Source organism: Babylonia areolata, chromosome 3 (assembly GCF_041734735.1).
Source record: "Babylonia areolata isolate BAREFJ2019XMU chromosome 3, ASM4173473v1, whole genome shotgun sequence".
Lineage (NCBI taxonomy): Eukaryota > Metazoa > Mollusca > Gastropoda > Neogastropoda > Buccinidae > Babylonia > Babylonia areolata.
The window spans coordinates 32,214,483-32,238,554 of NC_134878.1; the positions used below are offsets into that span (position 1 = coordinate 32,214,483).

Sequence of the window (24,072 nt, forward strand, 5' to 3'; positions counted from 1 at the left end):
ATTTGGGTTTAAAAAATTGTGGGGGGTTTTAAAAAATTTCCCAATCTTTCAATAATAGGTTTTAAGTCTTCCCGTTTTAGCTGGATTTCCCGATCATCAAACGGGTTTTTTTCGTTAGGGTTTCCCCGATAAATTTAAATTTTTTCTTTTTGCAAATTTAAAAAAAATTGAATACAAAAATTTGGGCGAAAACATAACTACCCGTAAAAACTAACAACCCCCTTTTACGTGGTTTAACTGCATATTAAAAATTTTAAGTGGGATAAAATTAACCGAATGAACATGAAAGAGGGAAAATTGGAAAGGGGGTGTTTAGTTTCTGTTTAAAACCCGTCTTTTTCCGTTGGAGAAAACGTTAATTGGTTTTGGTTTGGGGTTGGGCAAAGGCAATGTTCCTTTACCCCAAAAGGGTTTTTTAAAAAAAATTTTTTTAAAAAAAGCGCAATTTTTACCCAAAGGGAAAGATTTAAATGGCTTTTTTCACCTCGAATACTGTTTTGCGATTTATGACACCAAAAAAAAGTACTTTTAGATATTTTTTTTAAGTCATTGGTAGGCGCACATTAGTGCTATAAAGTCTACTTATTCTCAATGGAATGTGCCTAGTTCAAACCTGCGAATATACTCTTTTGTTGTTTTTTTCCCCATGAAACTTTATATTCTTAGATACAGAACACCTTTTAACAGTTGGTTTTTTTTTTCACAAGTGAGTCTTGAAGGCCTTGCCTCTCATTTTCTTTTTTGTAGGACAGGCTGGCATTTGTGGTTAGATAATTGTTAGAAAATTTTGTTAATGGTCTCCCAGTTCAACACTTTTGGTTCTTGTAAGGTGTGTGTGTGTGCGCGCGCACCACACACACACACACAACACATATATAGATAGATAGATAGATATCTGTGTTGGTTGCCCTGTTGTGGGCAAATGATGAGCTTGGCTTTTTCTTTTTAAGTATGTGATGCAATATATGCATTTATGAAGTTACTGTGAGTGTGAAATGAAATATATTATTGTCTTGACATTTTGGATAATAATGTGGATTTGCTTTGTACAGGATCCTTTTGAGATGAATGTGAAGAAGAGAGCAAAAGGCATGTTGATGAGCCCACCTTGATTCCCTCCTTGTATGAAAAGCGACTGGTTGGCTGCATATGTAAGTATGAGATCACAATCTACTGAAGCAGTCTGTTTTCAGGCTTGCAACTGCTATGTTTTGAGTATTGCACTGTCCTTGAGCTTTTTGAATACTTCTTCTTGTTCATGAGATGACCACCCAGTCTCCGCAATGAAGGCAGTTGTACACTGCAGGTCCTCTACACAGCCGTTAAAGCTGCTATAGAATAACTGCACTGCTGTACTTCCAGTTAAAAAGAAATAAAATGCCAAGCTGAAGCAGGAAAAATTGAGCATGATTTAACTGATAGATCGAACAATTGATACAAAGACTGAAGTGAATGGTTTAGAAAGAGAGAAGAACTCAGGTCTGGCGAATTGGTGGCATGTAATTGTCAGCCAGTTTTCTTTTATGTCTCGCCGTCCGTGAGAGGTAGTTGGATTCATTTTCTGTTTTTTGCCGTCTTCTGTTCTTGAAATACTATCATAGAGACACTTTTTTGCTTCCATTAAGAAGAAAAAAGTCTTTGAATAGAGGAATGATGAAATTGACAGAAAAGGGATGACCTTTGTTACCATGAAGTTTACAGCAAAGAATTCTAAAACTTCAAAGTTTCAAATGGCAGAATATATGGTGTGAAATTTGCTTGTTAAAGCTGGAAAAGTGGTGGCAGTATTTGGTAAAACTGGAAAAGTTACAGCAGATTAATTTGTTTTTGGAAGTGCATGTTTTGTTTTTTTCAGATTGATTACTCACTCATACTATCAGAAGTTTTGCAACAAATTTTTCTTTGAACACATCACTGAAGCAGAGGCTCAACAACGCAGAAACCCTTATGTGAACACTAATTCATAGATTTATTCTGGTATAATCATTTTTACGCCTAACAAAATGTAGTGCGCAGTCATATTGTGCCAGCATTGATCAAGCACAGTCAAAATAAGAGTTGACTCTTATTAGCAGGATACACTATATAACTTGTATTTGTTTTCATTGTACATACCTGTTTTGGGGGCAGTAGTATAGTAACTTGCCTCATTGTGTAATGGTTTAAATGCCACACTTATTGCGGTAATAGTTACTTCCCTTTTGAAGCATGATTCATTTCATCAACATTTTTATGTGTGCAGTGTGGTCTTTTTTGTTGTTGTAAATATGCCTTGAAAGTGACTTGGGTCAAACAAGGAGAGCTTCTGCTCCATCTTGATGATTCTGGTGACAGAGGTTCTGATGACTCTTTTTCATCCCCTAAAATTGAAAATAGCAGAGAGAGTGACAAGAAGAGACTGTCAATGCCAGATTTACTGTTGTAGCAAGCACAAGTCAACAGACTGAATGCAGAAGGGTCAGGGGTGTTTGATCGTGCTCATTATTTTTTTTCCATTTTCCATTACGTCAGCTAAATTTGTTGTTGGCAAGTAATGGGATATTTCACAAAGTAGGACATTATAATTTGTTGTTTTTGTCAAAACTGAATGTAATTTTAGTGGTCAGAACTTTTTCCCTGAGAATTTACTATAGACGTCTATTCATCACAAAGGAGTAGGGTGGAAGCTACTTTTTAGTTTATTCCTCGATAGTTGTTACAGACCTGCAAAAAAAAGTTGATGGGAAAATGCTAAGCAGCATTGGCATAAAGTCTGCTTAAGGCTCCTGGCCTTATTCAGATTTATTTTCTTCATTGAATAAATGAGAAATTGTTTAAAATACATGTGCCCTTTTGTTTACCTGTATGCAGGCCTGATAGAAAGTGCAAAGAATTGAAGGTGTGTACCCTTGTTGTATCACTGTGCTGGTTAATGAACTTGTTAGTAGAGCATTTCAGTGACTAAATATACACAAACCATTGTCAGTAATAAAAAACATTTAGTGATTTTTTTGGTGTGCGCAGTAATAAATCAGGTCTGTAAAATTAGGAACATAATAATGTACTGCACTCTTCAAACCAAATACACTTTATCAATGTACATTGCATGGCCTTACTGTGTTTGAGGGGATCGATGTAGAGCCAACAAACGACATTCAACCTGCTATTGCCGACTTTACTGGTGAGTGGACTGAAAAAAGACCCACACAACAGACTGCATTGACTTTTTCTCTTTTTAACAGGTTGATCATCTGTTTGAATCTTGCAGGTGAGGAAGATGCTGTGAGCATAAACTGGATGTACCTTCACAAGGGAGAGCCTCGTCGCTGTGAATGTGGCTACTGGTTCAAGCTGGTTGACTTGCCGCACTAGCAACAAAGTTTAGAAAAGTTATTCTGTTGATCAGATTATTCAGTTGTAGCATCAAGATAGGGATCATGTCAGAGCCAGTGGCTGCTGTCCATAATTTCGGCTGTTGATTTATTGGATCATTTTAGGTGCAACATCTTGAAAAGAACATTGTGATGTGGTGATTTTTTTTAAAATATATTCTTCCGTACAGAATCTGTGTGTGATTGGGTTTGTCTGTACAATATTACAAAAAAACTGGACCAGTACAGTAAAAGACCATGTGATCCACCACCAACTCCCTGTAAATACAAGACATTCTTGGTCGTGCAGTTGATTTTTAATGATGGAAATACACAACTCTTTCACTCTCAGTCAATGAGAGCTGCAAAGTCAGCAGAATGTAATTCCTTACACTAATCAAAGTGCACTTGTGTATGCTCACACAAAGCCTAACCAGTTGCTGTCAGCAGTTGACTGAGCATGTCATTTTGTTCATTCTCAACATGAATCCCAATATTCATTTCTTGTCTGGAGAGCACTGTAGCTGACAGTAACTGGCTATGCCCAAATTGTCTTCTTGTTTCAGGCTGTCAGCAACTGGCTGGACTTTGTGAGCAATCTTTACAAAGAATAAATGCTTGGTCATCCACAAACCTCTAACCTCCACACTTAGGTTGGTTTTGGTGAAAAATGACCTGTTCAGTGCCCATTATCCGCACTTCCTGGTGAGCCTCCTTGTGTACTTGAAATTTCTGTTAACCTGACCACTGCTCAAAGCAAAGTCAACCTCTGCGGAGACAGAACAGCACAACTAGCCAATGAGAATATTTGACTTGTTCACTCTCAGCTCTTGAGGAAACTGAACATCCAGCCAATGAGATTACATAAATCAATGACACCAGCCAATGAGGAAACTGCATGGCTTTAGTCGGACAACTTGCTTCAAAGTCAGCCAATGAGAAATCTTAACACAAAACCGAACAAAGACAACTCTGCAAGTTCATTAGCAATACAATGTCAAAGAGAATGCAACGCTTTCAAAATGTCAGAAAAGTAAAGCACCTCTCACAGGAAGACAGACATTTTTTTTTACAAAACAGACTGCAAATATTGCTGTACAACAAGTTCTGAATTGAATATGACAAGAACTGGACATGCAGCAAGAGCATCAGAACAACAAACACCAAAAGCTTCCTTCAATGCCTGAAAAAACCAACTTGCTGCTGGTTAACACTGTAAACAACCAAACCAAAATGAGAGGTTCTATGAGTCCTACTAGGAAATACATCTTGTATTCACTAACTGCTGCCTTCCCTGACTCATTGATATGCACACACTATTACATGCAGTAAGAAACCATAGGCAACAAAGATTCTGCATTGCTTCTTTTTTTTTTTTTTTTTTTCTCTCTCTCCATAAGAGAAATAGCCACTAGTAACTCTTGTAGTGTGCTAGTTGGGGCAGAGTGTTTGAGCAAGTTGCTGATGCGATAAACCGTAAACTGATTACCACTGGGCAAATATTAAAACCTTTGTACCATTACATTCATATTCTTTCCCTCTGCCATTTCTGATACAAAAGGCAAATTTCAACCCTTTGATTCATTCTCTGGCCCTAAAGACTGCACATGACCAAATCCATAATGAAAACGCTGCATAACTAATTGCCAACATCTAACGACAAAAACAGTTTCTTGCACCACAATGTTTCTTTGTCAAAAACACTATCCAGTGCCAACTGGGTTTGTGTTAAAAACAACACATGGACTTTTTCACTTCAAACTTGGTTGATGGGGAGGTTAGTCAATTTCCTGTTGCACTGGAAAATTGGCTACAGTTGTTAAGCTTCGTTACAATGTGAAAAATGGTCTGTTTAACATGACCCCTTGATACTGACTAAAATAATCTATGACGGTGTACTGTCCACACACTGTCAAGTCAACTAAAGTTGCCTATGGTGGCAAAAGAGTTTGCCTGGAAAAATACCCTCCGTTATGTACAGCTTGTAACTAAATAGCAACCTGGTATGTTCATGACAATGCATCCAGCAAAGTTGTATGCTGGTTTTTGAAAGAAAAAAAAAATATAAAGATATAGAATTTGTACACCCAACTTTCTTCCATGGGAGTCACTTCAAATATACCTTGTTCCAGATTATCTGAATTGTAACAGCTGTCCTGAACTTTTAAGAAATCTTTAAAGTTTGATTCCCATGCACAAAATATCAAGTTTCTCCACTCTGAACTTGAAAAGATAGTGAAAAAAAGAATAGGAATAAAATGTGAATTTTGAAAGACGCTTCTCCCACAATTACCAAACTGTTTAAACACAAAAGGATGTTTTGACATCAATGAAAACATGAATGAACTTGCAGTATTCACGGTATAGGCAACAGAAACAATAAATGTGAAGTTACCCAAATGTGAATAAGCCAACAGCACTGTATAGACAGTGCAGGCAAAAGATTAACCTTCATAACAAAATTATGAATGAACCTACAAAGCATTCAGTGTATAGGCAACAAAATAAGGTAATATTTTTATATATCTTGAACACAAACAAATGATCCAACAGATCTAGAACAGGAACTGTTAACACGAATGATCCAAAAGATCGTGACAGATCCTGAACAATAACAGTTGACACAAATGATCATATAGATCTTGAAAAAATGACAATCATCCCAAGATCCTGATCAAAAAACATAATTTATCCTATAGATCATAAAGAGAGGGTTGATGGGGGAAGACAGGGGGTGGGGACAAACTTGAAGTTTGTGTGAAAAAGAAAGATGATCAATTTGAACATTTCAATAACAAATAGAAAAAAAAAGAGGGTTACAGAAGCCTGCAGAATTAGTGTAGACAAAAGATGAAACTGGAAATAATTTACAACAGTAAAGCTATCCTGCCAGCAGTACATAAAGATCTTTTTAAATTAAAATATTAAAATTCGATTGTGAAAAACTGCACAGAGAATATTTGTGTGCTGCAGTTAACAGATTGCTTTCCAGAGTGAGTACAGTCGATTTAGTATCACATATAAAAACTCGTAATCCAAAACATTCTGAGTACTGAATATGGCTAACAAATACAAAGTAGACTGTCAAAAACCTGACATGCACATGCCCTTAAACTACCAGTTTATCAATAATAGGGTAATGGCCTTGTCAACCCAAGGACAAAATGACACCAATACTGTAACCTATTACATTTGATGCAACTTAAAATCCAAAGTACCACCTGGTGAGACAGACCGCTCAGGAGTGTTGGAAGTCCTGGCTCTGTATCAACACTGGTCTGGATCACAGTTGCTGCTGTCAGAAGAAGTGTTTCTGAATGGAGTCTTTTACCCTTCTGAGCTGTTGCTGTTGCTGAGGAACAAAATAAAAACATGAACTGGTCATTGACAGTATGAAACAGAAATAAAAGCCTGAAAAAAAAAATCAAAATAATAACTTTGTATTCACAAAAATAATTTTTAATCCCTACCTGTATGTTAATTCACATAAATGCTCTTTCTCATAAGCACGCACACAAACACTTGTATGACAGTAGTTTCATTAACAATATTAATTTGCCTGAAAGGTCTCTACATCATATACAACTGGCACTGTTGTCACAGAAAAATTGGAAAGTCTATCCGCAGATCAGTGTTCTGTCCACAACAGTTTGAATTTTCACTCAAACTGAAGCACACATGCAAGCCAAGCTGTACAACCACAATTTATTATTCATACAAAGCCTGATCACCTTATATATGCACTACGAAACCAGTAATAGTGATAAAAAAATCTTTACCATGTCCAACAGCAGCTTATTTTTGAGTCGATCCATGTCATGCTTCATTTGTGTTTCCATCCCCCTCTGTGGAAAAAACCCCATTTGAGACAAATAATCAAATGCACTGGAATAACATCTCAAACATCTAACATCCAAGATTAAAATACAAACAGAAGCTTTCATTATTCTCCTAAATGTTTGATCAATATCAATTTAGACACATCTCATAGTTATTGAAAAATGTAAGCAATCTGAGTTCAATATCATTATTGACAACAGATGCATTGTTTAATCTAAACCTTGGAAGGGGGCAAGAGGAAAATTTCCTTGGAAAATCAAACACAATGAATTATGAACTGTAACACGTTTTCTAGCTTTCAAGATAAAAAAAAACTTGTCCACAGAATTCTAAAAGTGGATAAAAAGCAGCAGCTTACCTGAACTTCTCGGGTCTGGCATTGGGTGCGGTGTGATTTCTCTCTGAAGTTTTTTAAGCATCTTCTAGACGTCTTTACCCTGAATAATCGACACTCTCATCAGCCATGTAATACAACACAACTGTCCACTTTACATTTTTTCCTTTACGTATATAAAAAATATGTGAACACACCCACTCTGATCATAAACACTGCAATAACTTGAGTAAAAAAAACATCCACATGAAATGTTGTGTCAATGCAGTATCAAAATCACAAATGGCAAAAGTTTGTTGGGTAACTAAACTAAAGCAATGTGTTAGGTATAAATCATGCACGTGTTCATTTGATTTTAATCAAATATGGATTTGGTTATTCTGTGTACAAAACGTTTCAATGCACAATGTTTTGTTGTTGCTGTTTTTTGGCTCCTTCGTCCCTTTCTTCTGACAAACATTTCCCCCTGATTTCCCTTTCTGAATGTCTTTTTTTGTTTGTTTAGTTATGATGATTTGTTGTGTTGCTGTTACCTTTTTTTCAATGAATAAATGTCATATCAAATACAAAACAAACAAAACCAAAAAAAGTTATTAAATACAACCAAAAGAAAAAAAGATAGAAAAAAAAAATTTGGTTAAGTCTCAACCCACCCCTTTAGGAGACTTTCTCTCTTGTCATGAAGCATTTTCATCTGCTCCAAATAGATGGCCTGGAACAAAAAACATGAAAAATAACAAAGGCTAAAAACATTTTAAAAATCAAAACCGAAAGTCATAAACAGGTATGGACCGTTCCAAGACATAACCACATGGGTGTGAATACTTTCATGTTGCTGATTACATCAGCTGGTAATGCTGCAGAATGAAAAATGGGCCCATCCTTAATCCTTTCACCCTGCCTATACTTAATTGGTGAACCGTCATCCACAGTATCAACATGGCCAGTCATCATTTCCTATTTTAAATTTTGTTTGGTGATAAAAAGAAAATGAATGACAATTTTCATGTAGTGACTATTTCCAGACAGGGGGCTACATAGTACTTGTAGGCGTGAAAGCAATTGCCTCCCATGTTAACACCAACTGCAGTTTTCATTTTTCACATGTAAGTGCTGGAACAGTCTCCAAGTTCAAAAAGATAATCTGAAAAGAAGTTCAAGCAGAATTTACTGATTTCATACATAATATACTGATTGAAGATAATCAAGGCATAAACCAGGAAAAAAACCCACCTGAAGCAGAGTTGATTTTATACAGGCACGCGCACCATCAGAATCTTTATATTCTGTTTCCATCACTCTTTGCAGTCAACAAGAAAACTATGATCAATGATACTTGTGACCTATATCCCTTTAAGCATTGACGACTAATTTCCAGTTCAACACTTTATTTCAATCTATGATAAAAGCAACAACAGACCTTTTTTCTCTCTTTTTTTTCTTAGGTTCAACAGCACCCAGTCTGACATGACCAGCTTACCTCAGTTTTCTTTTCTACTTTGTTCAGGTCAGCAACCTCTTGTTCCAGAGCTGACAGTTCTGTGTTTATCTGTTGTTTAAAGTCACTCACCACCTGGTCCCTGAAAAACAAATTGCTCCACTTCAACTTGAGCTTTTCTTTGTTTGCACAGTAAGACTAAGTTTGTAAAGCTTGTAAAACATCCTTGTAGTTGCAAGACATCCATGTTCTGTCATTCAAAAGAATGTCACACTGCTCTTCACTTTTTATTGGTACCCCTGACCCCTCCCCCATCCAATCAATCACTGCACTTCACTTACACTTCCCTATCCCTCCACTGCCTTTCAGCAATGGCCACCACATCCTCCAGTCCTAACCTGTTGCATCACCAGTTTCAACCAAGTAGTATGTAAAGTAATTAAGTGAAGTGCACACATACATCAGTGTGAATACATCCAAGAATTTTAGTCGTAACCAGTGGTCAGTAATCTGGTTAATGAGCACTGACCTTGTGGCTGCAAATTTGGGGGATGGTGAATCCTATTTGGTTTTCAGTGTGACAATAAAGACAAAATATATATCCTGCAATCACATGTGCTTGCAACTTGCAACTCTGTTAGTTCAGTTCAGTTCAGTTACTCAAGGAGGTGTCACTGCATTCAGACAAATCTATATATGCTACACCACATCTAAGCAGATGCCTGACCAGCAGTGTAACCCAATGTGCGCCAAATACAATAAAACATAATAAACAAAATAATAAATAAAAATAGAAAAAACGAAAATATAATAACATGAATAACAATACAAATAAATAAATATCTAAAAAATAAATAAATAAATAAACAAGTGCACACTCATATCATAGATCCCACAAAACACACACTCACACATACAAACATACACACACACACAGAGGCACAACAGACAAGCAATATGCAGTTTCACATATATGAAAGAACAAACAAATGTGTACAGGCCCAGCACAGCACATAAAAGCACTCACGCACGCATACATACACAAATACCTACATTCTCCATGTCCCACATTACCCACACACATTCACACCCATACATTCCAATTTATCGCAGCTCCCACAACATACACACACAAATTAATATGGGGTATATTACGCAGCTTCCACAATACCCCCAACACACACACACACCCAATAAATACATGCACACTTATTCCCACACACACAAGTACACACATGCCTTCATATCGCAGCTCTTACATCACACACACACACACACACAGAGCTCTCATGACACATATGTACACACATACGCACATACTGCCACCAATATGCCACAAGAGGGATGTGAAAAGATCTGATTCACCCAATCTCCAATCCTTAAAAAACAGATCATATGAGAAAAATGGTAACAGTAAACCCTACCACTGCTTTTTGTCTTCTGTCCACAACTGGTTGACACGTTTGTTAGCCAGTTTCAGAGCACCGTCAGCCAGCTGTTGCACATGATACTCCCGTTCCTGAACATACGGGTACACAATGTTCACACATCAACAGCAAAAACATCATTCCGTTTTCATAGATTTTTTTCAGTCATCTTTGCAGAGTACTGGCTTTCAAATGACTGCTGAATGGGGTGAATTTTGTCTAAAAACATAAAGTGTCCTACTATGATCATTACAGTGTTTGAAAAAAAAGTTTGCAAACTTGCTGATATATAATGTGCAAGTACATGAAATACTTAACTGCCAATAGTTGTTCCAACGGGTTATGTGCAGTCTCAAAATGATCACAACAGACAAAATTTGGGGTTAAATACATATATTTTGTTTACGGTACAAACTTGAGACAATACTCATTGACACGTGTATAGCCACAAGTACTGTGAGTGATAAATACACCCAAAGACATTAGACAACTGCATGTTCAGTGAATTCAAGGGTTCTTACCTTGATCTGTTTCTTCAAATCCATGCCAAACCCCTTCATGACAGTCATGACACTAGTGCCAGACTCCTTGGCATCCACCCCTGTCTCCTGCTGTGACACTAAGTCATCCAAAGGGGTGGCCTCCCTTTCACTGTTTTCTGATGCCCAGTGTTTCGTGTGGGCTTTTGACGAAGTGCAGATTTTGTCTGGTGTGGTCTTTTTCAATGCACATGGTTTTCTCCTCTCAACCAGCGTTTCCACTTTTGAATCTGAAAATTGGAAGCATGGTCAAACACATACACAATTTTTAGATTAGCACATATATCATGGTATGAACAAGTTCTATATTAAGACACATATTTTGTTTAGTAACTAGCAGTGGGTATGTCCTTTAGACCTGCACGTACATGAGATGTCAGTGGCCTCCACAAGTTTTCCAGGGAAACGGTCCCCCCTGCCCTATGGGTAGACTTGGGAAAGTCAAAGGCTAAGGGAGTAAACCCTCCTGAAATCCAGAGTGGAGCGCCTGAGGAAGCTTGGTGATGAACCCATGACCAATCCAGCAGCTCCTGCAGCAGTTGTAGTCAGGTCGCATCACACTGCGGCCCTCCTGGCTACAGGACCCAGGGGGGGAGAGGGGGGGGGGATCTTGGTGCTCAGGTAACCCACAGCCTTCATTCACTCTTTTTTCATTCATTCTTTCTTTTATCTGTCTCGAGCCACTGATGTCTTCATCGTTTGCAATGAGCTCATAGACAACTGGAAAACTAAGTAATAACACAATTTCCAAATATATCACTGTCATCTCTGTTATAAAATATATGTTTCATCGAAATGTTAGTCAGGTTCCCTGACTTATAAAAAAACATCTGGTTATACATACTCTGCAGTCTGATTGTGATCAGTTCAACTTCTCAGACAAAATTCTATTATCCCAGAATATAACTGAACATAATACATATTACATAATGTGTATTTTCTTTCCCCTCATGAAATACAAACTGTAAAATATCCACATTTGTTTGTTTTTGGATAACCATTTCCTCAGGTGCAAACATGCTGCATGTGTGCATTTGCGTATGTCTGTATGTATGCATGTGTGGCTTTATTTTCTTAGCTATTAGCCGCTCCTTTTTATCTTAAACTGGAATCCCTGCAGCTATAACATTGCTTGCAGCAAGTACGTGGATTTTCCTACTTCTATTTTTGGCTGGCTGTCAAGCCCATCCATCAAATGTGCACATCGCCAATCTCAGTGAAACATAAGCTGTTTTCAAGTCAATATTTCAGAGGGGATTATGGGAACTTGGCTGTTGAAGTGCTGTGTGCAAAGAACAGTTGTTGTTTTTTTCCACCAGATGAAAGCTGTTTTGGTGATGGACAGTATACAGGTACCTATTCGTGAATCCAGAAAAGCAGCAATTAAAAACAATCAAGTTCTATCCCCGTGATTATTACTGGTGGAACAATGAAATATTTGTAGCCACTTGACATCAGTGTGAACTGTGCCTTTAAGTGGAGCTATGAAACAAGTGCAAACGCTAGATGACAGCCAAGAAAATGTTTACTAAAAAGGGAAAGATGCGTTGTGTATCATTCGCCAAGGTCTGCCAATAGATCCTCACTGCATGGGACAGGGTTAAAAAGATGATAATGATTAATGCATTCAGAAAAGCAGGTCTGGTCAGCAAAACAGCAGATAACATGGAATCCACATGCAAATGCGAAGTAAACACAGACAGCATTTCCAATAATATGGTGATTGAGCCTGGACTAGAGGATATTTCACATCAACTTTTCAAATCTGACATTGAAGATAAAAAATTCAATGGGATCAGTGCCATGGAAGATGAAAAGGAGGACCGAGAATGAACTATGTTTTTTTTTTTTTTTAAACATAAAATATTTGTGTTGGTTAGTCAAGGCTAGCTGTACTGTGTAATTTGTGTGTGAGTGTGACACTGTCAGGTGCCTCAGTTTTCAACTATTCATCCGTTGTTCATTTCTTACCTTTCTTTTCGATTAATTGTGGCTTAAAAATTGCAAGCGTCTTTTTCATTGATTTTTTTTTTTTTTTTTAAATTCAGAGGATGCACTTTGTAGTTTGGAAAATACAGTACATGTCTTGGTTTTGTATATGTGCGTATGTGTCCAATATTTTAAACAGAATCTGTCTTTATACATTTCTTCAGAAAGAATGTGTATTACTGTGGTTTAGAATCACTAAAATGACAATTTCTTATCATACTATAACAAAAACGTAAACCCAAAGAATGAATTAAACTTTTAAAAAGATGAAATTCTGACAAATTTGATATTGATAGGAAGTGTGCAAGGATTTATATATCAATATACACAAAGGACTAATATAATGTTAATTTTATTACCTGAAATGTCCAGCTGATCATCTGGGAAGAGCCGTCTGGGCTGAAGGCATGAACTCTTGAAATTTGCAATGTCTTCGTCATCAGAGTTGGAACTGAAACTATCTTCCTTTTCAATGTTAAGAAATTAACTGCTCAAAAAATAATATCAGAAGGGGTGTGTCTCATGGAAGAAAAATCCATGCATCTAGTTCTATGTAAATTCAAGTCAAAAGTTTGTTTGAATTATACCCAGCTTAGCTGTGAGCACATTCACAGATGTCCCTGTAAATGGGATATTCCCAGTATGCACATTAGAGCAGGACAAGATAATCTGCATCAATTTTTTTTCTTCACAAAAGCTTTTATATGTATGTGTACTTGTGAGAGAGTGTGCATGCATGTGTATTGTGTGTGTATCAGTGTACAATTGTTCTGAAATGAGATTCTACCCAAGGTGCTGTGTTGTAAACAGATAAGTAAACATCCAAAATTACCACTTCACATGTCACACTGTGATTACCTGAGAGCAGCATGGAATGTGTGCCCCATAATAGTAAAGTGAAAGTATCTTAAAGATTTTATTACCCCTTGTGTACATTCCATATATACCAAGCAAGTTGCAAGGTGAAGTAGTGACAAATACATCAACTGTTTAAACAGCAGTCTCATTCTGTCACAACATTTTTATGGTCTCATACACTTCTTTGTTACCAGATAACTTTGTAGTGAACAATAAAGCTCAATTCCACTTAAGAATTACCCAATTTTTATCATAGTACATACACATTAACGGACTGTGCTGAGGCCTCTAAGTTCAAACCACTGTCTGTCTGTATGCAGATGATGTTCATCCAAGCTCAGTTCATGCCTCAAATCAAAAGTGGCTAACAGAACACACAAGTACTCAATGTGCTCAGACTTTGACAGGATACAAACATTCTTCTCAGCATAGACTTGCTTGGTCGAATCACTGATGATGGACCTGCAAAAACAAAACAAGAGAAAAAATAACACACCAAATACCATTTACAAACACTGTTTATATCGAATCAGCTTTGACTGGTCACCAGTCAAGAATACAGCAAAGTTTAGAAGATACACAAACAAGAGAGGCAAGGCCTTCAAGACTCACTTGTGATACACTTAAAAGAAAAAAAATCTAATCGTTAAAAAGTGTTCTGTATTTGTTATTATAAAGCTTTGGGTTGAAAAAAAAGAAAAAAAAAAGAAAAGTCCTAACCAGATTTGAACCCCGCGTGTTCGGGTGAGAAGAAACTGTCTTACCCATTACACTATTGTGGCTCCTTAACGTTCTAAAATTTAATATTTGAACATACCTTTTTAAAGGGCAATAAATCAATTGCAGTATTCGCGGTGAGAACGCTGTTTAAATCATATTATTCTGGTGTATCTTGGGCATTCAAAAAATCTTTAAGGGCTATAAAAAAAAAAATTCTTTTTAACCCCTATATGCTTCGCTGCCACAATGATGAGGTAACTCGTCATCGAAATATTCTGACTTATCCCTGGTTTGCATTCACTTCGTTGACAAAAATAGTGGTAGCTTTAGCCTGTGGAATCTCTCTAGATTCTATTCATAGCTAGAAACCCCATCTACGTCATGAAGCAGTCCTTTATTTGAACGTTTTGGTTGGGTCACTGTCCAAGTGTTTGCCTGACTTTTCTCCTTGCTCGCTCAACAAAATGTCAGACTGACGCCGTGCTCAAAACATGCGATCGTGATGAACTAAATCAACCAAGATTTCTTTCTTTAGCTGATGCTCAGAAAGAATTGAAGCATAAATTCGAAGGAAACAGTGATGAACATTTACAGGACGATCTGATAGAAAATAAAGGGAGCAATCAAGAGCGGCCAAGATGCGACTGTCAGTGAGTGATGCCGGCTGTACAGATGTTAGCAGACGACAGAACATGACCGAATTAGAAGCAGGACAGTGTGAGCGATATTCTTGGCACTCAGCCAACGTGGTCTGATGAGAACTGGATCAAGTCCCCTAGCATTAATTATAGATTAATTTCCCTTTTTTACTATCTACACCAAAACGTTTGCAAAATAAATAAAACTTCCATGCTTAGCAAAAGAAGTTCCTGTTTGAACAAAAAATGATAATAATGACTGCTCTTGTTGTTGTGTCAGAATATCACATCAAAGTGCCAAGTTTAGAGAATACAAAAAATATAAATATAAATATAACAGTAAATGCAGTTTGCATATAATTTGGCTTCTTTTTTATTTTTTGTGCCCATCCCAATGGTGCAATATTGTTTTAAACAAGACAGGAAAGAACTGAATTTTTCCTATTTTTATGCCTAATTTGGTGTCAACTGACAAAGTATTTGCAGAAAAAATGTCAATGTTAAAGTTTACCACAGACACACAAACACACACACAGACAACCGAACACTGGGTTAAAACATAGACTCACTTTGTTTACACAAGTGAGTCAAAAAGCACACATGCCTAATTAACCTCACCTGTTTGTATGACCTGACAGTCTGAACAGTCAGGTCACCTTCCCCCAATACAGTTTCTAACAATCAATTTAATCAGCACTCACAGATTATATCCCGCATACAATAACTGAAGAACAGAAGACAAAACACACACAGACACACACATACATACCAGAGACCAAACCAGCCCTCTTTAACTCTGTTGCTCCACCATCCTGCAAGGACTTGCGTTTTCTTTTCGCTTCGCTGGAGTGCTTGATTGGAGCAGCTTTCCTGTGAACATCTCCAGTCATGTTGTGCCTGGGAGATGGCGAGCTTTCTTCAACTTGCATGAACTGTCTTCCTGCATCTGCTTCAGTCATCTGGAAGTATTTAAAGTGAATAAAAGGGCTGGGTAATGCACAGTGGCACAACTTTGTTCGTCAACCCAAGGCTTGTAATCTCGTCCAACACTTTATATATTTTTCACTGGAGGTAATACTGCACTGGTGATTGTGCAGCACCCTTCCTCCACTCCTATATCCACTCCCCCAGCCCCACCATGGATCATGTGAGTGATCTATGATGGAATGACTTATGGACTGATTGATTATGGAGACAGTCTGTGCAGTGTTGTGTGGTATTGCATACCATTTTGCGTTATGACAGATGTTTGGATTCAAATTCTTATGCTCCCCCATGGGAGCATAGTATGTTAAAGTTCAGTGCCACCCTTTTTTCACCTCTCTCTACATATATCTCTTCTCCTGCTGACATTGTTACATTATGTGCACTAAGTGCAAGGTGCAAAAATTACAAACATGGCCTTCACAAAGTCTAGTGTAAAACCATACAACCACAGCAGACATGTCCTGCTTTCCTCAATGCAGGCTGACAGAAGTTCTTTTATCAAGAAAGGATGCCCTTTTAAGTGATTTCTTTGAAGTTCAAACAAGAGTCTGTGTAGCTGAAAAAAACCCACTTTAATCATGTTAATGAAACAGGCAGAGTGATCTGTGTGTAGTAGTGGTTACTACATGTATAGAAAAGCTCTGTATTATATGATGCACTTCTCGGTCACAAATCAGTCAGAAATCCAGAAAAAAATGATAAAATATAAACATGCATTCCTTGTTTTTTTCCAAAGCAAAGATGATGCAGTAAAACTCAAAACAATTCTGCAATCATGGCAAATCTTGAAGAAAAGAAAGAAATCAAACAAACAGCAAAACAAACAGCATGAGTTCTGTAGTTTACATACATCATCTCTTTGCATGGATGCCTGATGAAGACTGAGTTGAGACAGAAATGACTGCTCGCTGAAAGCACTTCCACACACAGAAGCCTTTGGAGTGTGAGCTGAGCTCAAAGATGCCTGAAACCATGTTATATGTCAGATTAAAGTTACAGTGGAACAGCATCATCATCACATGTAAATTATTGCACGAATTTGTTTTAGATAATAAAGATTTGTTTTACCTTTCTCTTCTGACTTGCCCTCCTATCTGCATCTGCAAAACATAAACATCTGATGATTGTACGACACTTCACTTATCCACTCAAGTATCATCACCTCAATAACATCATTAACGGCTGCAAAACTGCTGAGACTTCATTAAAGAAAATGAAGATCTGTTCATTTCTGACATGACCTGATCATATAAAACAAAGAAATACTGATAAACATTACATCCTACAGAAACAGGACATGAAGCTGGATATGCCAAATCAGTGATGATGGATTTTTCCTTTCAAGTCATGATCGTGAATACAGTAATATTCAGTTCAGTGGATGGAAATGCATTCTACTTCTTCCATCATTCATATGTCTATTATTTTTATCCTCCAAGAATTTTATTATGACTGGATCATAAAAATGCATTAAATACAAAACGGAAAAGAAAATTCCTCAGTTCTGTTTCCATAAAAAGCACTTTCAGATACCATTTCTTGGACCAAATGCAGTAATTTGTAATCAAACATTCAACACAACTCTAACTGATAAAGAGAATAATTCCTACACTTGACCTTGAAATAGCCCATAAACAAGGTAGTTACCTGAACTGTCCCCAGATTGAGAAAGCGCACCTGGTGTTGACTCTCCACCCAAGACCAAAGAACTGCATGACTTCTGACTGCAGTTCCTGGGTGTGTTGGCCACAAACTGTTCTCCTCTCATCATCTCTATGCTCTGAAATACACATAAACCTTTCATCAATAACAAGGCATTTCAAAATTTAGTCAGAATAATGTTGCTGCAGAAAGACTGGCCTGAACATACTCTTGCTACACACTGGAAAGTCGTCTACATGTCTATTACTTTTCCTTGCTTTATGAGATATGCTCATTGATGTGAATATTAATCTGTTTGGTTGTATGATGGTATTCACTGTGATCTTGACCATCCAAATGTTCACTTTGCCCCTCCCCTGCCCTTCCCCCTATCTCTCAGGACCCTTCATCCCTACTGCCCCCCTCCCAACTACAAAATAAAGTTACACAGGTTTATTCTACCATAATTCAAAATCCATTACAACAAATACAAAATCAATGTACTGATGAAACAAGTGCCTTCTTACATATCTTCCCAACAAGGATTTTGCATGAACATGTAATGCATAAATATTTCATTTTCACCTCCTCCAGGTCAACTTCCAGGCTGTATGGATCATTGGAAGGGTTGACAGGGCTCTTTGGGTTTCGTTCGCTGATCATCTTCACTGCTCCATCGTGCAGTTTTTGTTGCTCTGACTTGTAAGCATTAATCCAACTGATTTCACTCCTGTAAACCATTTTGTTTCCACAACAACATTAGACCAATGATCTCTCTCCAACTTTAACTCAATCAGAAACAAAAGAAAAGAAAAACCACCAGCACAACAAAGAACAATTTAAATGTACTTGATATGACTGATAATGACTGTCCTATTTCATTAAATGACATAACACTGCCATGCTAAAAGCAGGGATGTGTCCCTGTTCAACTTGTTTTATAATAAGTATTTCCCCATGAATTAGAAGTGCACTGGGAGGATCCCTCTTCAACATTCACAGACTGACAACCACAGAGACCCAAAAACTATAATACTGATCCTGTAGAACCTGAAAAAAAGGAAAGGAAAATAAGCTTCAAGAACAGTCATATTCATAGAAACAAACACGGACCATTCTGTCAATTTTTCTTCTGAGGATGGAAAAAGCAAAACTGGCCTGAACATAAACCTAGTAAAACATTATCCACCAATAATTATTCAACTGACAAGAGCAGTCTGGGTTTGTTTGTTTTTTTCTTTAACTTGAACATCAGGGCCACTTCAATGAATGAGGTTTACCACAGTGAAGGAGTGGGTTGTAGGTATGTTTCACTATTGATATCAACAACTCCTTACATTTTTTCAACAGTAGTTCCAGCGTCAGAGCCTTGATGGGAGCTGTCTGCTGATGTTTTTCCCTGCACAATACACAAATATCTGTAACTGCACACAAAAAAGCTGAAAGATCACAGCTCTCAAAAATCAAACATATAGTTTTTTTTGTTTGTTTGTTTGTTTGTTTTTAAGCCCGCATGCTCATTCATAACAGGAAACTGTTTTGTTTTGAGGGTAGAGGCAGGCAAGGGAGAAACAGCAACAATAAAACTATGCATCACCAGCTCACATCATAGTCTGCTTGCTCTTTGAACATGTGGACACATCTCAACCCCTTTACTGTTTATATGTCTTTGATCCCCTAAGTTATCAGTCAATGTACACTATTCAAACCTTTGGTCTTCCAAAACATTCCCCATGATGTACAGTAATAAGATTGGAAGATGCACAAAAAAACAAAAAATTAATAGTTAGTTCATACTGGACTGGTTGATTTCAGTGAAAGGAAAAAAATCAGAATTTACAAAGCGAAGAAAGAGAATGCACATAATACAACTGCAATATAACCATCATATAAAAAGGCCATTTAACAGCATTATATCAAAATCAAACACAGAAGTTAAAAAAAAAGAAAAAAAGATAAACATGTACTCACTCTTTTTGAACTATTCTGCTTCTTCCTGTTATCTGGGGCTGGGTGAGTTCTCTTCCTCTTGTGGCTGAGAGAAAAAATCAGATCAGTCCAAACATTTCAACAAACTGTTCAGGCAGACATTCACAAAATAAGAAACCTAAACTAAAAACGTTATCTGTATGGGAATCTCTAAACTCAGTTCTAATGTTAAAAACAAAAGTACAGTTTAGCAAATCCACCAAGACTGTTGTAACTTTTCCAGTGCAGTGAACAAGTCAGCAAATGGAACAGTAATGAGTCATCTTCATCTGGAGGCTGCAACTTGCATGTTCTTTCATTTCTGTCAAAGGAAATTTTGCTCCCACTAAAAGTTACACCATGTCTAATGAGCAAACTTATCATGACTTAACACACATTGCCAATTTTTCTGTTTCATATTCATGATATATTTACCTGGTTACAACTATGGATGCCTATGTATCAAAAAACAAGTCAACTGAGGAAGTTATGGAAACACACACTATCCCCTCTTTTAGTACACAACCCCACAAAATGAAAAAAGTAGTTTGGAACATGGGCTGGCATTAAAGAGGCATGAAGAAAGTTCAGGACACTGAACAAGCTGGCTCAAAATGTTTTTATACAGCTCAAAAAGGTTTGAAACTGCGGGAAACCGGAAAAGCCTACCCAGTAGTTACTTTTCAGCTTGAGATTGAAAGAAGCTTCCTTCAAAGAATCAATGGGAAACCTCCAGAAAGAAGCTGAATGTGGGAAGAGATCCCAAGCTAGGGTCCTACTAGCTTTCTTCAGAGCTGTGCTTGGATCACATTCTTCAGATCATGCAGACAGGATGTTCCCAAGTTGTCCAATACCAACGAGGAGTCCCATACAGAAATACGTATAAAAGTTTGGATAACAAACGCACAAGACATTGTCAGTGTGGGAAAGTTGCGGCTTGTATTCTCATAAACACAGATTAAATATACATGAAATCTAATAAATTCCAATAATAGACAAAGGAGTGTCTTGCGCACTTCCAAATTACATAAGATGAAGCACTCAACTATTGCACTTGTCAAACAAGGGAAAGTATGCACCAAACACAAGAAAGTAACACATGAAATGAAGAGAGATGATAGGTACATGAATGCACTGAACTTCCATCCTGAAGGTCTGTGTTTGGAATCCTGTCAGCGTCATGTGGGTTGATGAAGACTTATCTCCTTGGACAATACATGTGCAGACTTGTTACTTCCCTTTAGAAGTATGCAGATAAAAAACCCAAAGAAAAACATGCAGTGGCAGGCTAAAAAGTTATGCATGAAACCCAGTGACAGACGTGAGTGAACATGTGTGCCTATTGACACAGATGACAGGAAAGAAATGTGAAGTAAAAAACCCTCTGCACCACTACACACACTCAGCAGCAATCCACAACATTACTAGCATTTCTTTTCATTACCTATCTGTGACTGCACATTCTCTTGTTGATGAAACTGATAATCCAGCTTTCTTCTGGACTGTTTTTTTCCTCCTTCGTCTCTTGTTCTGGAAAAACACACATATTAGAAAAAAAAAAAAAAGAAATAACAATTAAATTCAACTTGCACAAAAAGATGAACATGCATTTTCAAAACGGAACAAGTTACAATAATCCAAAAGGTGTTATCTGATTTTTTCTTAATCAAAGTTTGACCTTAGACCTCATCGCTTCATGGTATTTATACCCCCTGGTTCACTTTCAAGGAGCTGTTTGACAGAACAGATACCACTGAGTGCTCTATGCCTATTTACAAACCTTAGTATTTATTTACTTTTTTAAATGCTTCTTCAACGTTTGAAATAAAAAGCAAAGACTTCATGGCTGATTGTTTCCTGCTGATTTAAACCGATTCAAAAACAGTGAGAAGATCAGAAAACACACATCCTGTTTTCATTTGTGTGTTTCTTTTGTATATATTACTCTGGCATTATTGCAGATAACAGCTCAAAAGATTCTTGAAGAAATCCTACCCTTTTTTTAAACAGCTGATAGAATATCTCTCCCACACATACACAAACACTCACGCACAAACACACACACTTAAGTTCAGGCTTACCTGGCTGTTGAATCGCTCATAAGAGGTCACCTGGTACAGTTCATTACCAGTTTCCTGAGTCCTGGGATCTAATGTACGAAATTTGACTGGAGATATATAACTGGCCCAACTTGTAGGCGATTCACAGTGACTCTCGTTACCACCCACAGGTTTCTTAGAATCATCAGTATCTGCACAATGAATTTCTGCATGGAAAGGTTCTTCATCTTTACTTTTTGCCTGTTTGCTTGCAGGTGTATTTCCAGTTTTGGAAGATCTAAGCTTGCTTCTGCCTTTATTTTTGGGTGACTGTGAAGATTCATCTTCTCCAACAGAAGAATCTGACCCTGTGTCCTGCTCAGGATCATCTTCTTTATATGACACTGGCCGTCTTTTTCTCAGTCTACGGACAGGAGATGCACCATTTTTATCAGGAACACCCTCAGCAAACTTTTCTCTTACATCAGAACTAATCAGCTTAGAAACAGACCCATTTGTAGCATGTTTCTGTTTTGATTTCTTTTCAGTTTTACTGTCAACAGCATATGAGTATTCTGGTATCCTTACAGATTTGTTTCTTGAATCAGAAATGTTCCGATCATATGGAAGTGTTGCATTCATTTTGCTCTGCCACTCTTCTAGGGCCCTGCACCTAGGGTGTTCAGCAGTATTATCTTGACTGTGATGTTCATCATTACTTTCTTCATTATCTTCATTTTCACAGTCACTGCTCACTGATACTGGTCGTTCCACGTAAGCATACTTTCTGGGTGAAGATGCAGAACCATCAACAAGGTTAATCTCTGTTGCCATGCTTGTGGCATGGGTTTTATTTTTCTGTCTACCTTTCACCCCACAAAGTTTAAGATTTTCAAAGCCACGTATTTTATCTCCTTTTCCCTCAGAAACGTCAGAAACATTCGCACTTTGATTCAATGCCTCCTGGCAGTTTCCCTGAAGTATACACTCTGGTTCCAGATCAATCTCAATCATAAAGCCAACATTTAAATCATCATTATCAACCAACAAATGTGAGCTGGATGTTTCGTGGGCTATCTGTTTCTTTGGACTTTTCTGTTCAGGTCTTGGTGGTGGGGTAGCTGATTCTGCTAGTTCAACTGTTGCGGCTTGTTTCCTTGATGGCTGATTTGACATAATCTCACTTTCTTTTGCAAAATCTATCTCCTGGCTCTCTTTGGTTATCATCTTTCTGACTGCATTCCCACAATGAGATACCTGAGAGTTTTCCATGTCTTTTCTTGGTTCATTCTTTTGTTCACATATTTTGTTCTTTGTGTATTTCTTTGACTTTGCATTCTGTTCTGATGTGTTCACTTTTGACATGTTCATTTCATCTTGAAGCCCTTGGCTGTCAATTCTACAAGTTGAGACTGTCAGTGTTTTGTTTGTTATCTCATACATGACCTGTGCTCTTTCTCTGTTATCACGGCAGTCCCGAAGAATATACCTAGCACATCTGGATGCTGTCTGGTCCATGTGCAACTGCTTCAATTTTTCATCATCTGTGCAGTTGTTCATTTGACTTTTCCCTATGGGCTGACTGGCTGACACAGTGGAGTTCATTATGGATTTCTTCATTCTGGATCTTCCTCTTCTCGTCGGAGATGATTGTTTTTCTGTTTTCTCTGACTCCATGGTTTGAATATGCCCCAGGGAACCACTCCGAGTTGTCCTACAGGATTCCTCCACTAAAACTGCAATACACATTAAATCAAGTGTCATCAAAGCTTGATCAAAAGATTGTCTTTCTGTAATATACTTTCAGTATTTCCAAGCCACACTCCCAGACATACCATCGGCTGACCACCTTTTGAATGTGGATATAAGCCCACCCTCCAAGGCAGAAATCTCCAGAGCCATTAAGTCCTTGAAAAATGGGAAAGCAGCAGGCCCAAATGGCACACCACAGGAAGCGATAAAGGCAAACATCCCAACATACACAGAAATGCTTCACCCATTGCTTCAAAAAGTATGGGTGCAAGAACAAGTGCCAGAAGAGTGGAAAAAGGGCTATCTAGTCAAACTACCAAAGAATGGGGACTTCTCTTCTTGCAACAACTGGCGAGGTATCATGCCGTTTGGTCCCAAGCAAGATTCTAACCAGAATTATGCTGGACAGACTAAAAAATGCCCCATACGACTACCCCAAGAACAGGCAGGCTTCCGCCGAGACAAGTCACGCACTAATTACATCACCACCTTGCAGATTATTATTGAACAGTCAATAGAGTAGCAATCCCCTCTTTACATAACCTTAGTCAA

At 37.6% G+C, this 24,072-nt stretch overlaps 2 protein-coding genes across 4 annotated transcripts in view; one reads left to right on the forward strand and one right to left on the reverse strand.

Moving 5' to 3' along the window:
• The window catches only part of LOC143279949 (cytochrome c oxidase subunit 5B, mitochondrial-like), a 25,682-nt gene extending 22,139 nt beyond the window's left edge, over positions 1–3,543 (forward strand). Inside the window, 3 exon segments of the mRNA XM_076584309.1 lie at positions 1,053–1,089; positions 1,092–1,151; positions 3,248–3,543. Coding sequence (XP_076440424.1) covers positions 1,053–1,089; positions 1,092–1,151; positions 3,248–3,351 — 201 coding nt within the window. The 3' untranslated portion in view covers positions 3,352–3,543.
• LOC143279948 (uncharacterized) overlaps positions 3,338–24,072 on the reverse strand; it is a 37,574-nt gene continuing 16,839 nt past the window's right edge. For 2 of the 3 annotated variants that reach the window (XM_076584305.1, XM_076584308.1), the window contains 17 exons: positions 21,811–23,504; positions 21,174–21,259; positions 19,733–19,796; positions 19,099–19,160; positions 18,347–18,491; positions 17,768–17,900; positions 17,189–17,220; positions 15,903–16,092; positions 14,188–14,237; positions 13,277–13,382; positions 10,911–11,158; positions 10,387–10,481; positions 9,005–9,104; positions 8,178–8,236; positions 7,549–7,627; positions 7,130–7,195; positions 3,338–6,702 (listed from right to left, as the gene is read on the reverse strand). In XM_076584305.1, coding sequence (XP_076440420.1) covers positions 6,649–6,702; positions 7,130–7,195; positions 7,549–7,627; positions 8,178–8,236; positions 9,005–9,104; positions 10,387–10,481; positions 10,911–11,158; positions 13,277–13,382; positions 14,188–14,237; positions 15,903–16,092; positions 17,189–17,220; positions 17,768–17,900; positions 18,347–18,491; positions 19,099–19,160; positions 19,733–19,796; positions 21,174–21,259; positions 21,811–23,504 — 3,263 coding nt within the window. In that variant the 3' untranslated portion in view covers positions 3,338–6,648. The remainder of the gene's footprint in view (positions 6,703–7,129; positions 7,196–7,548; positions 7,628–8,177; positions 8,237–9,004; positions 9,105–10,386; positions 10,482–10,910; positions 11,159–13,276; positions 13,383–14,187; positions 14,238–15,902; positions 16,093–17,188; positions 17,221–17,767; positions 17,901–18,346; positions 18,492–19,098; positions 19,161–19,732; positions 19,797–21,173; positions 21,260–21,810; positions 23,505–24,072) is intronic. The other variant, XM_076584307.1, reaches the window with a different exon arrangement.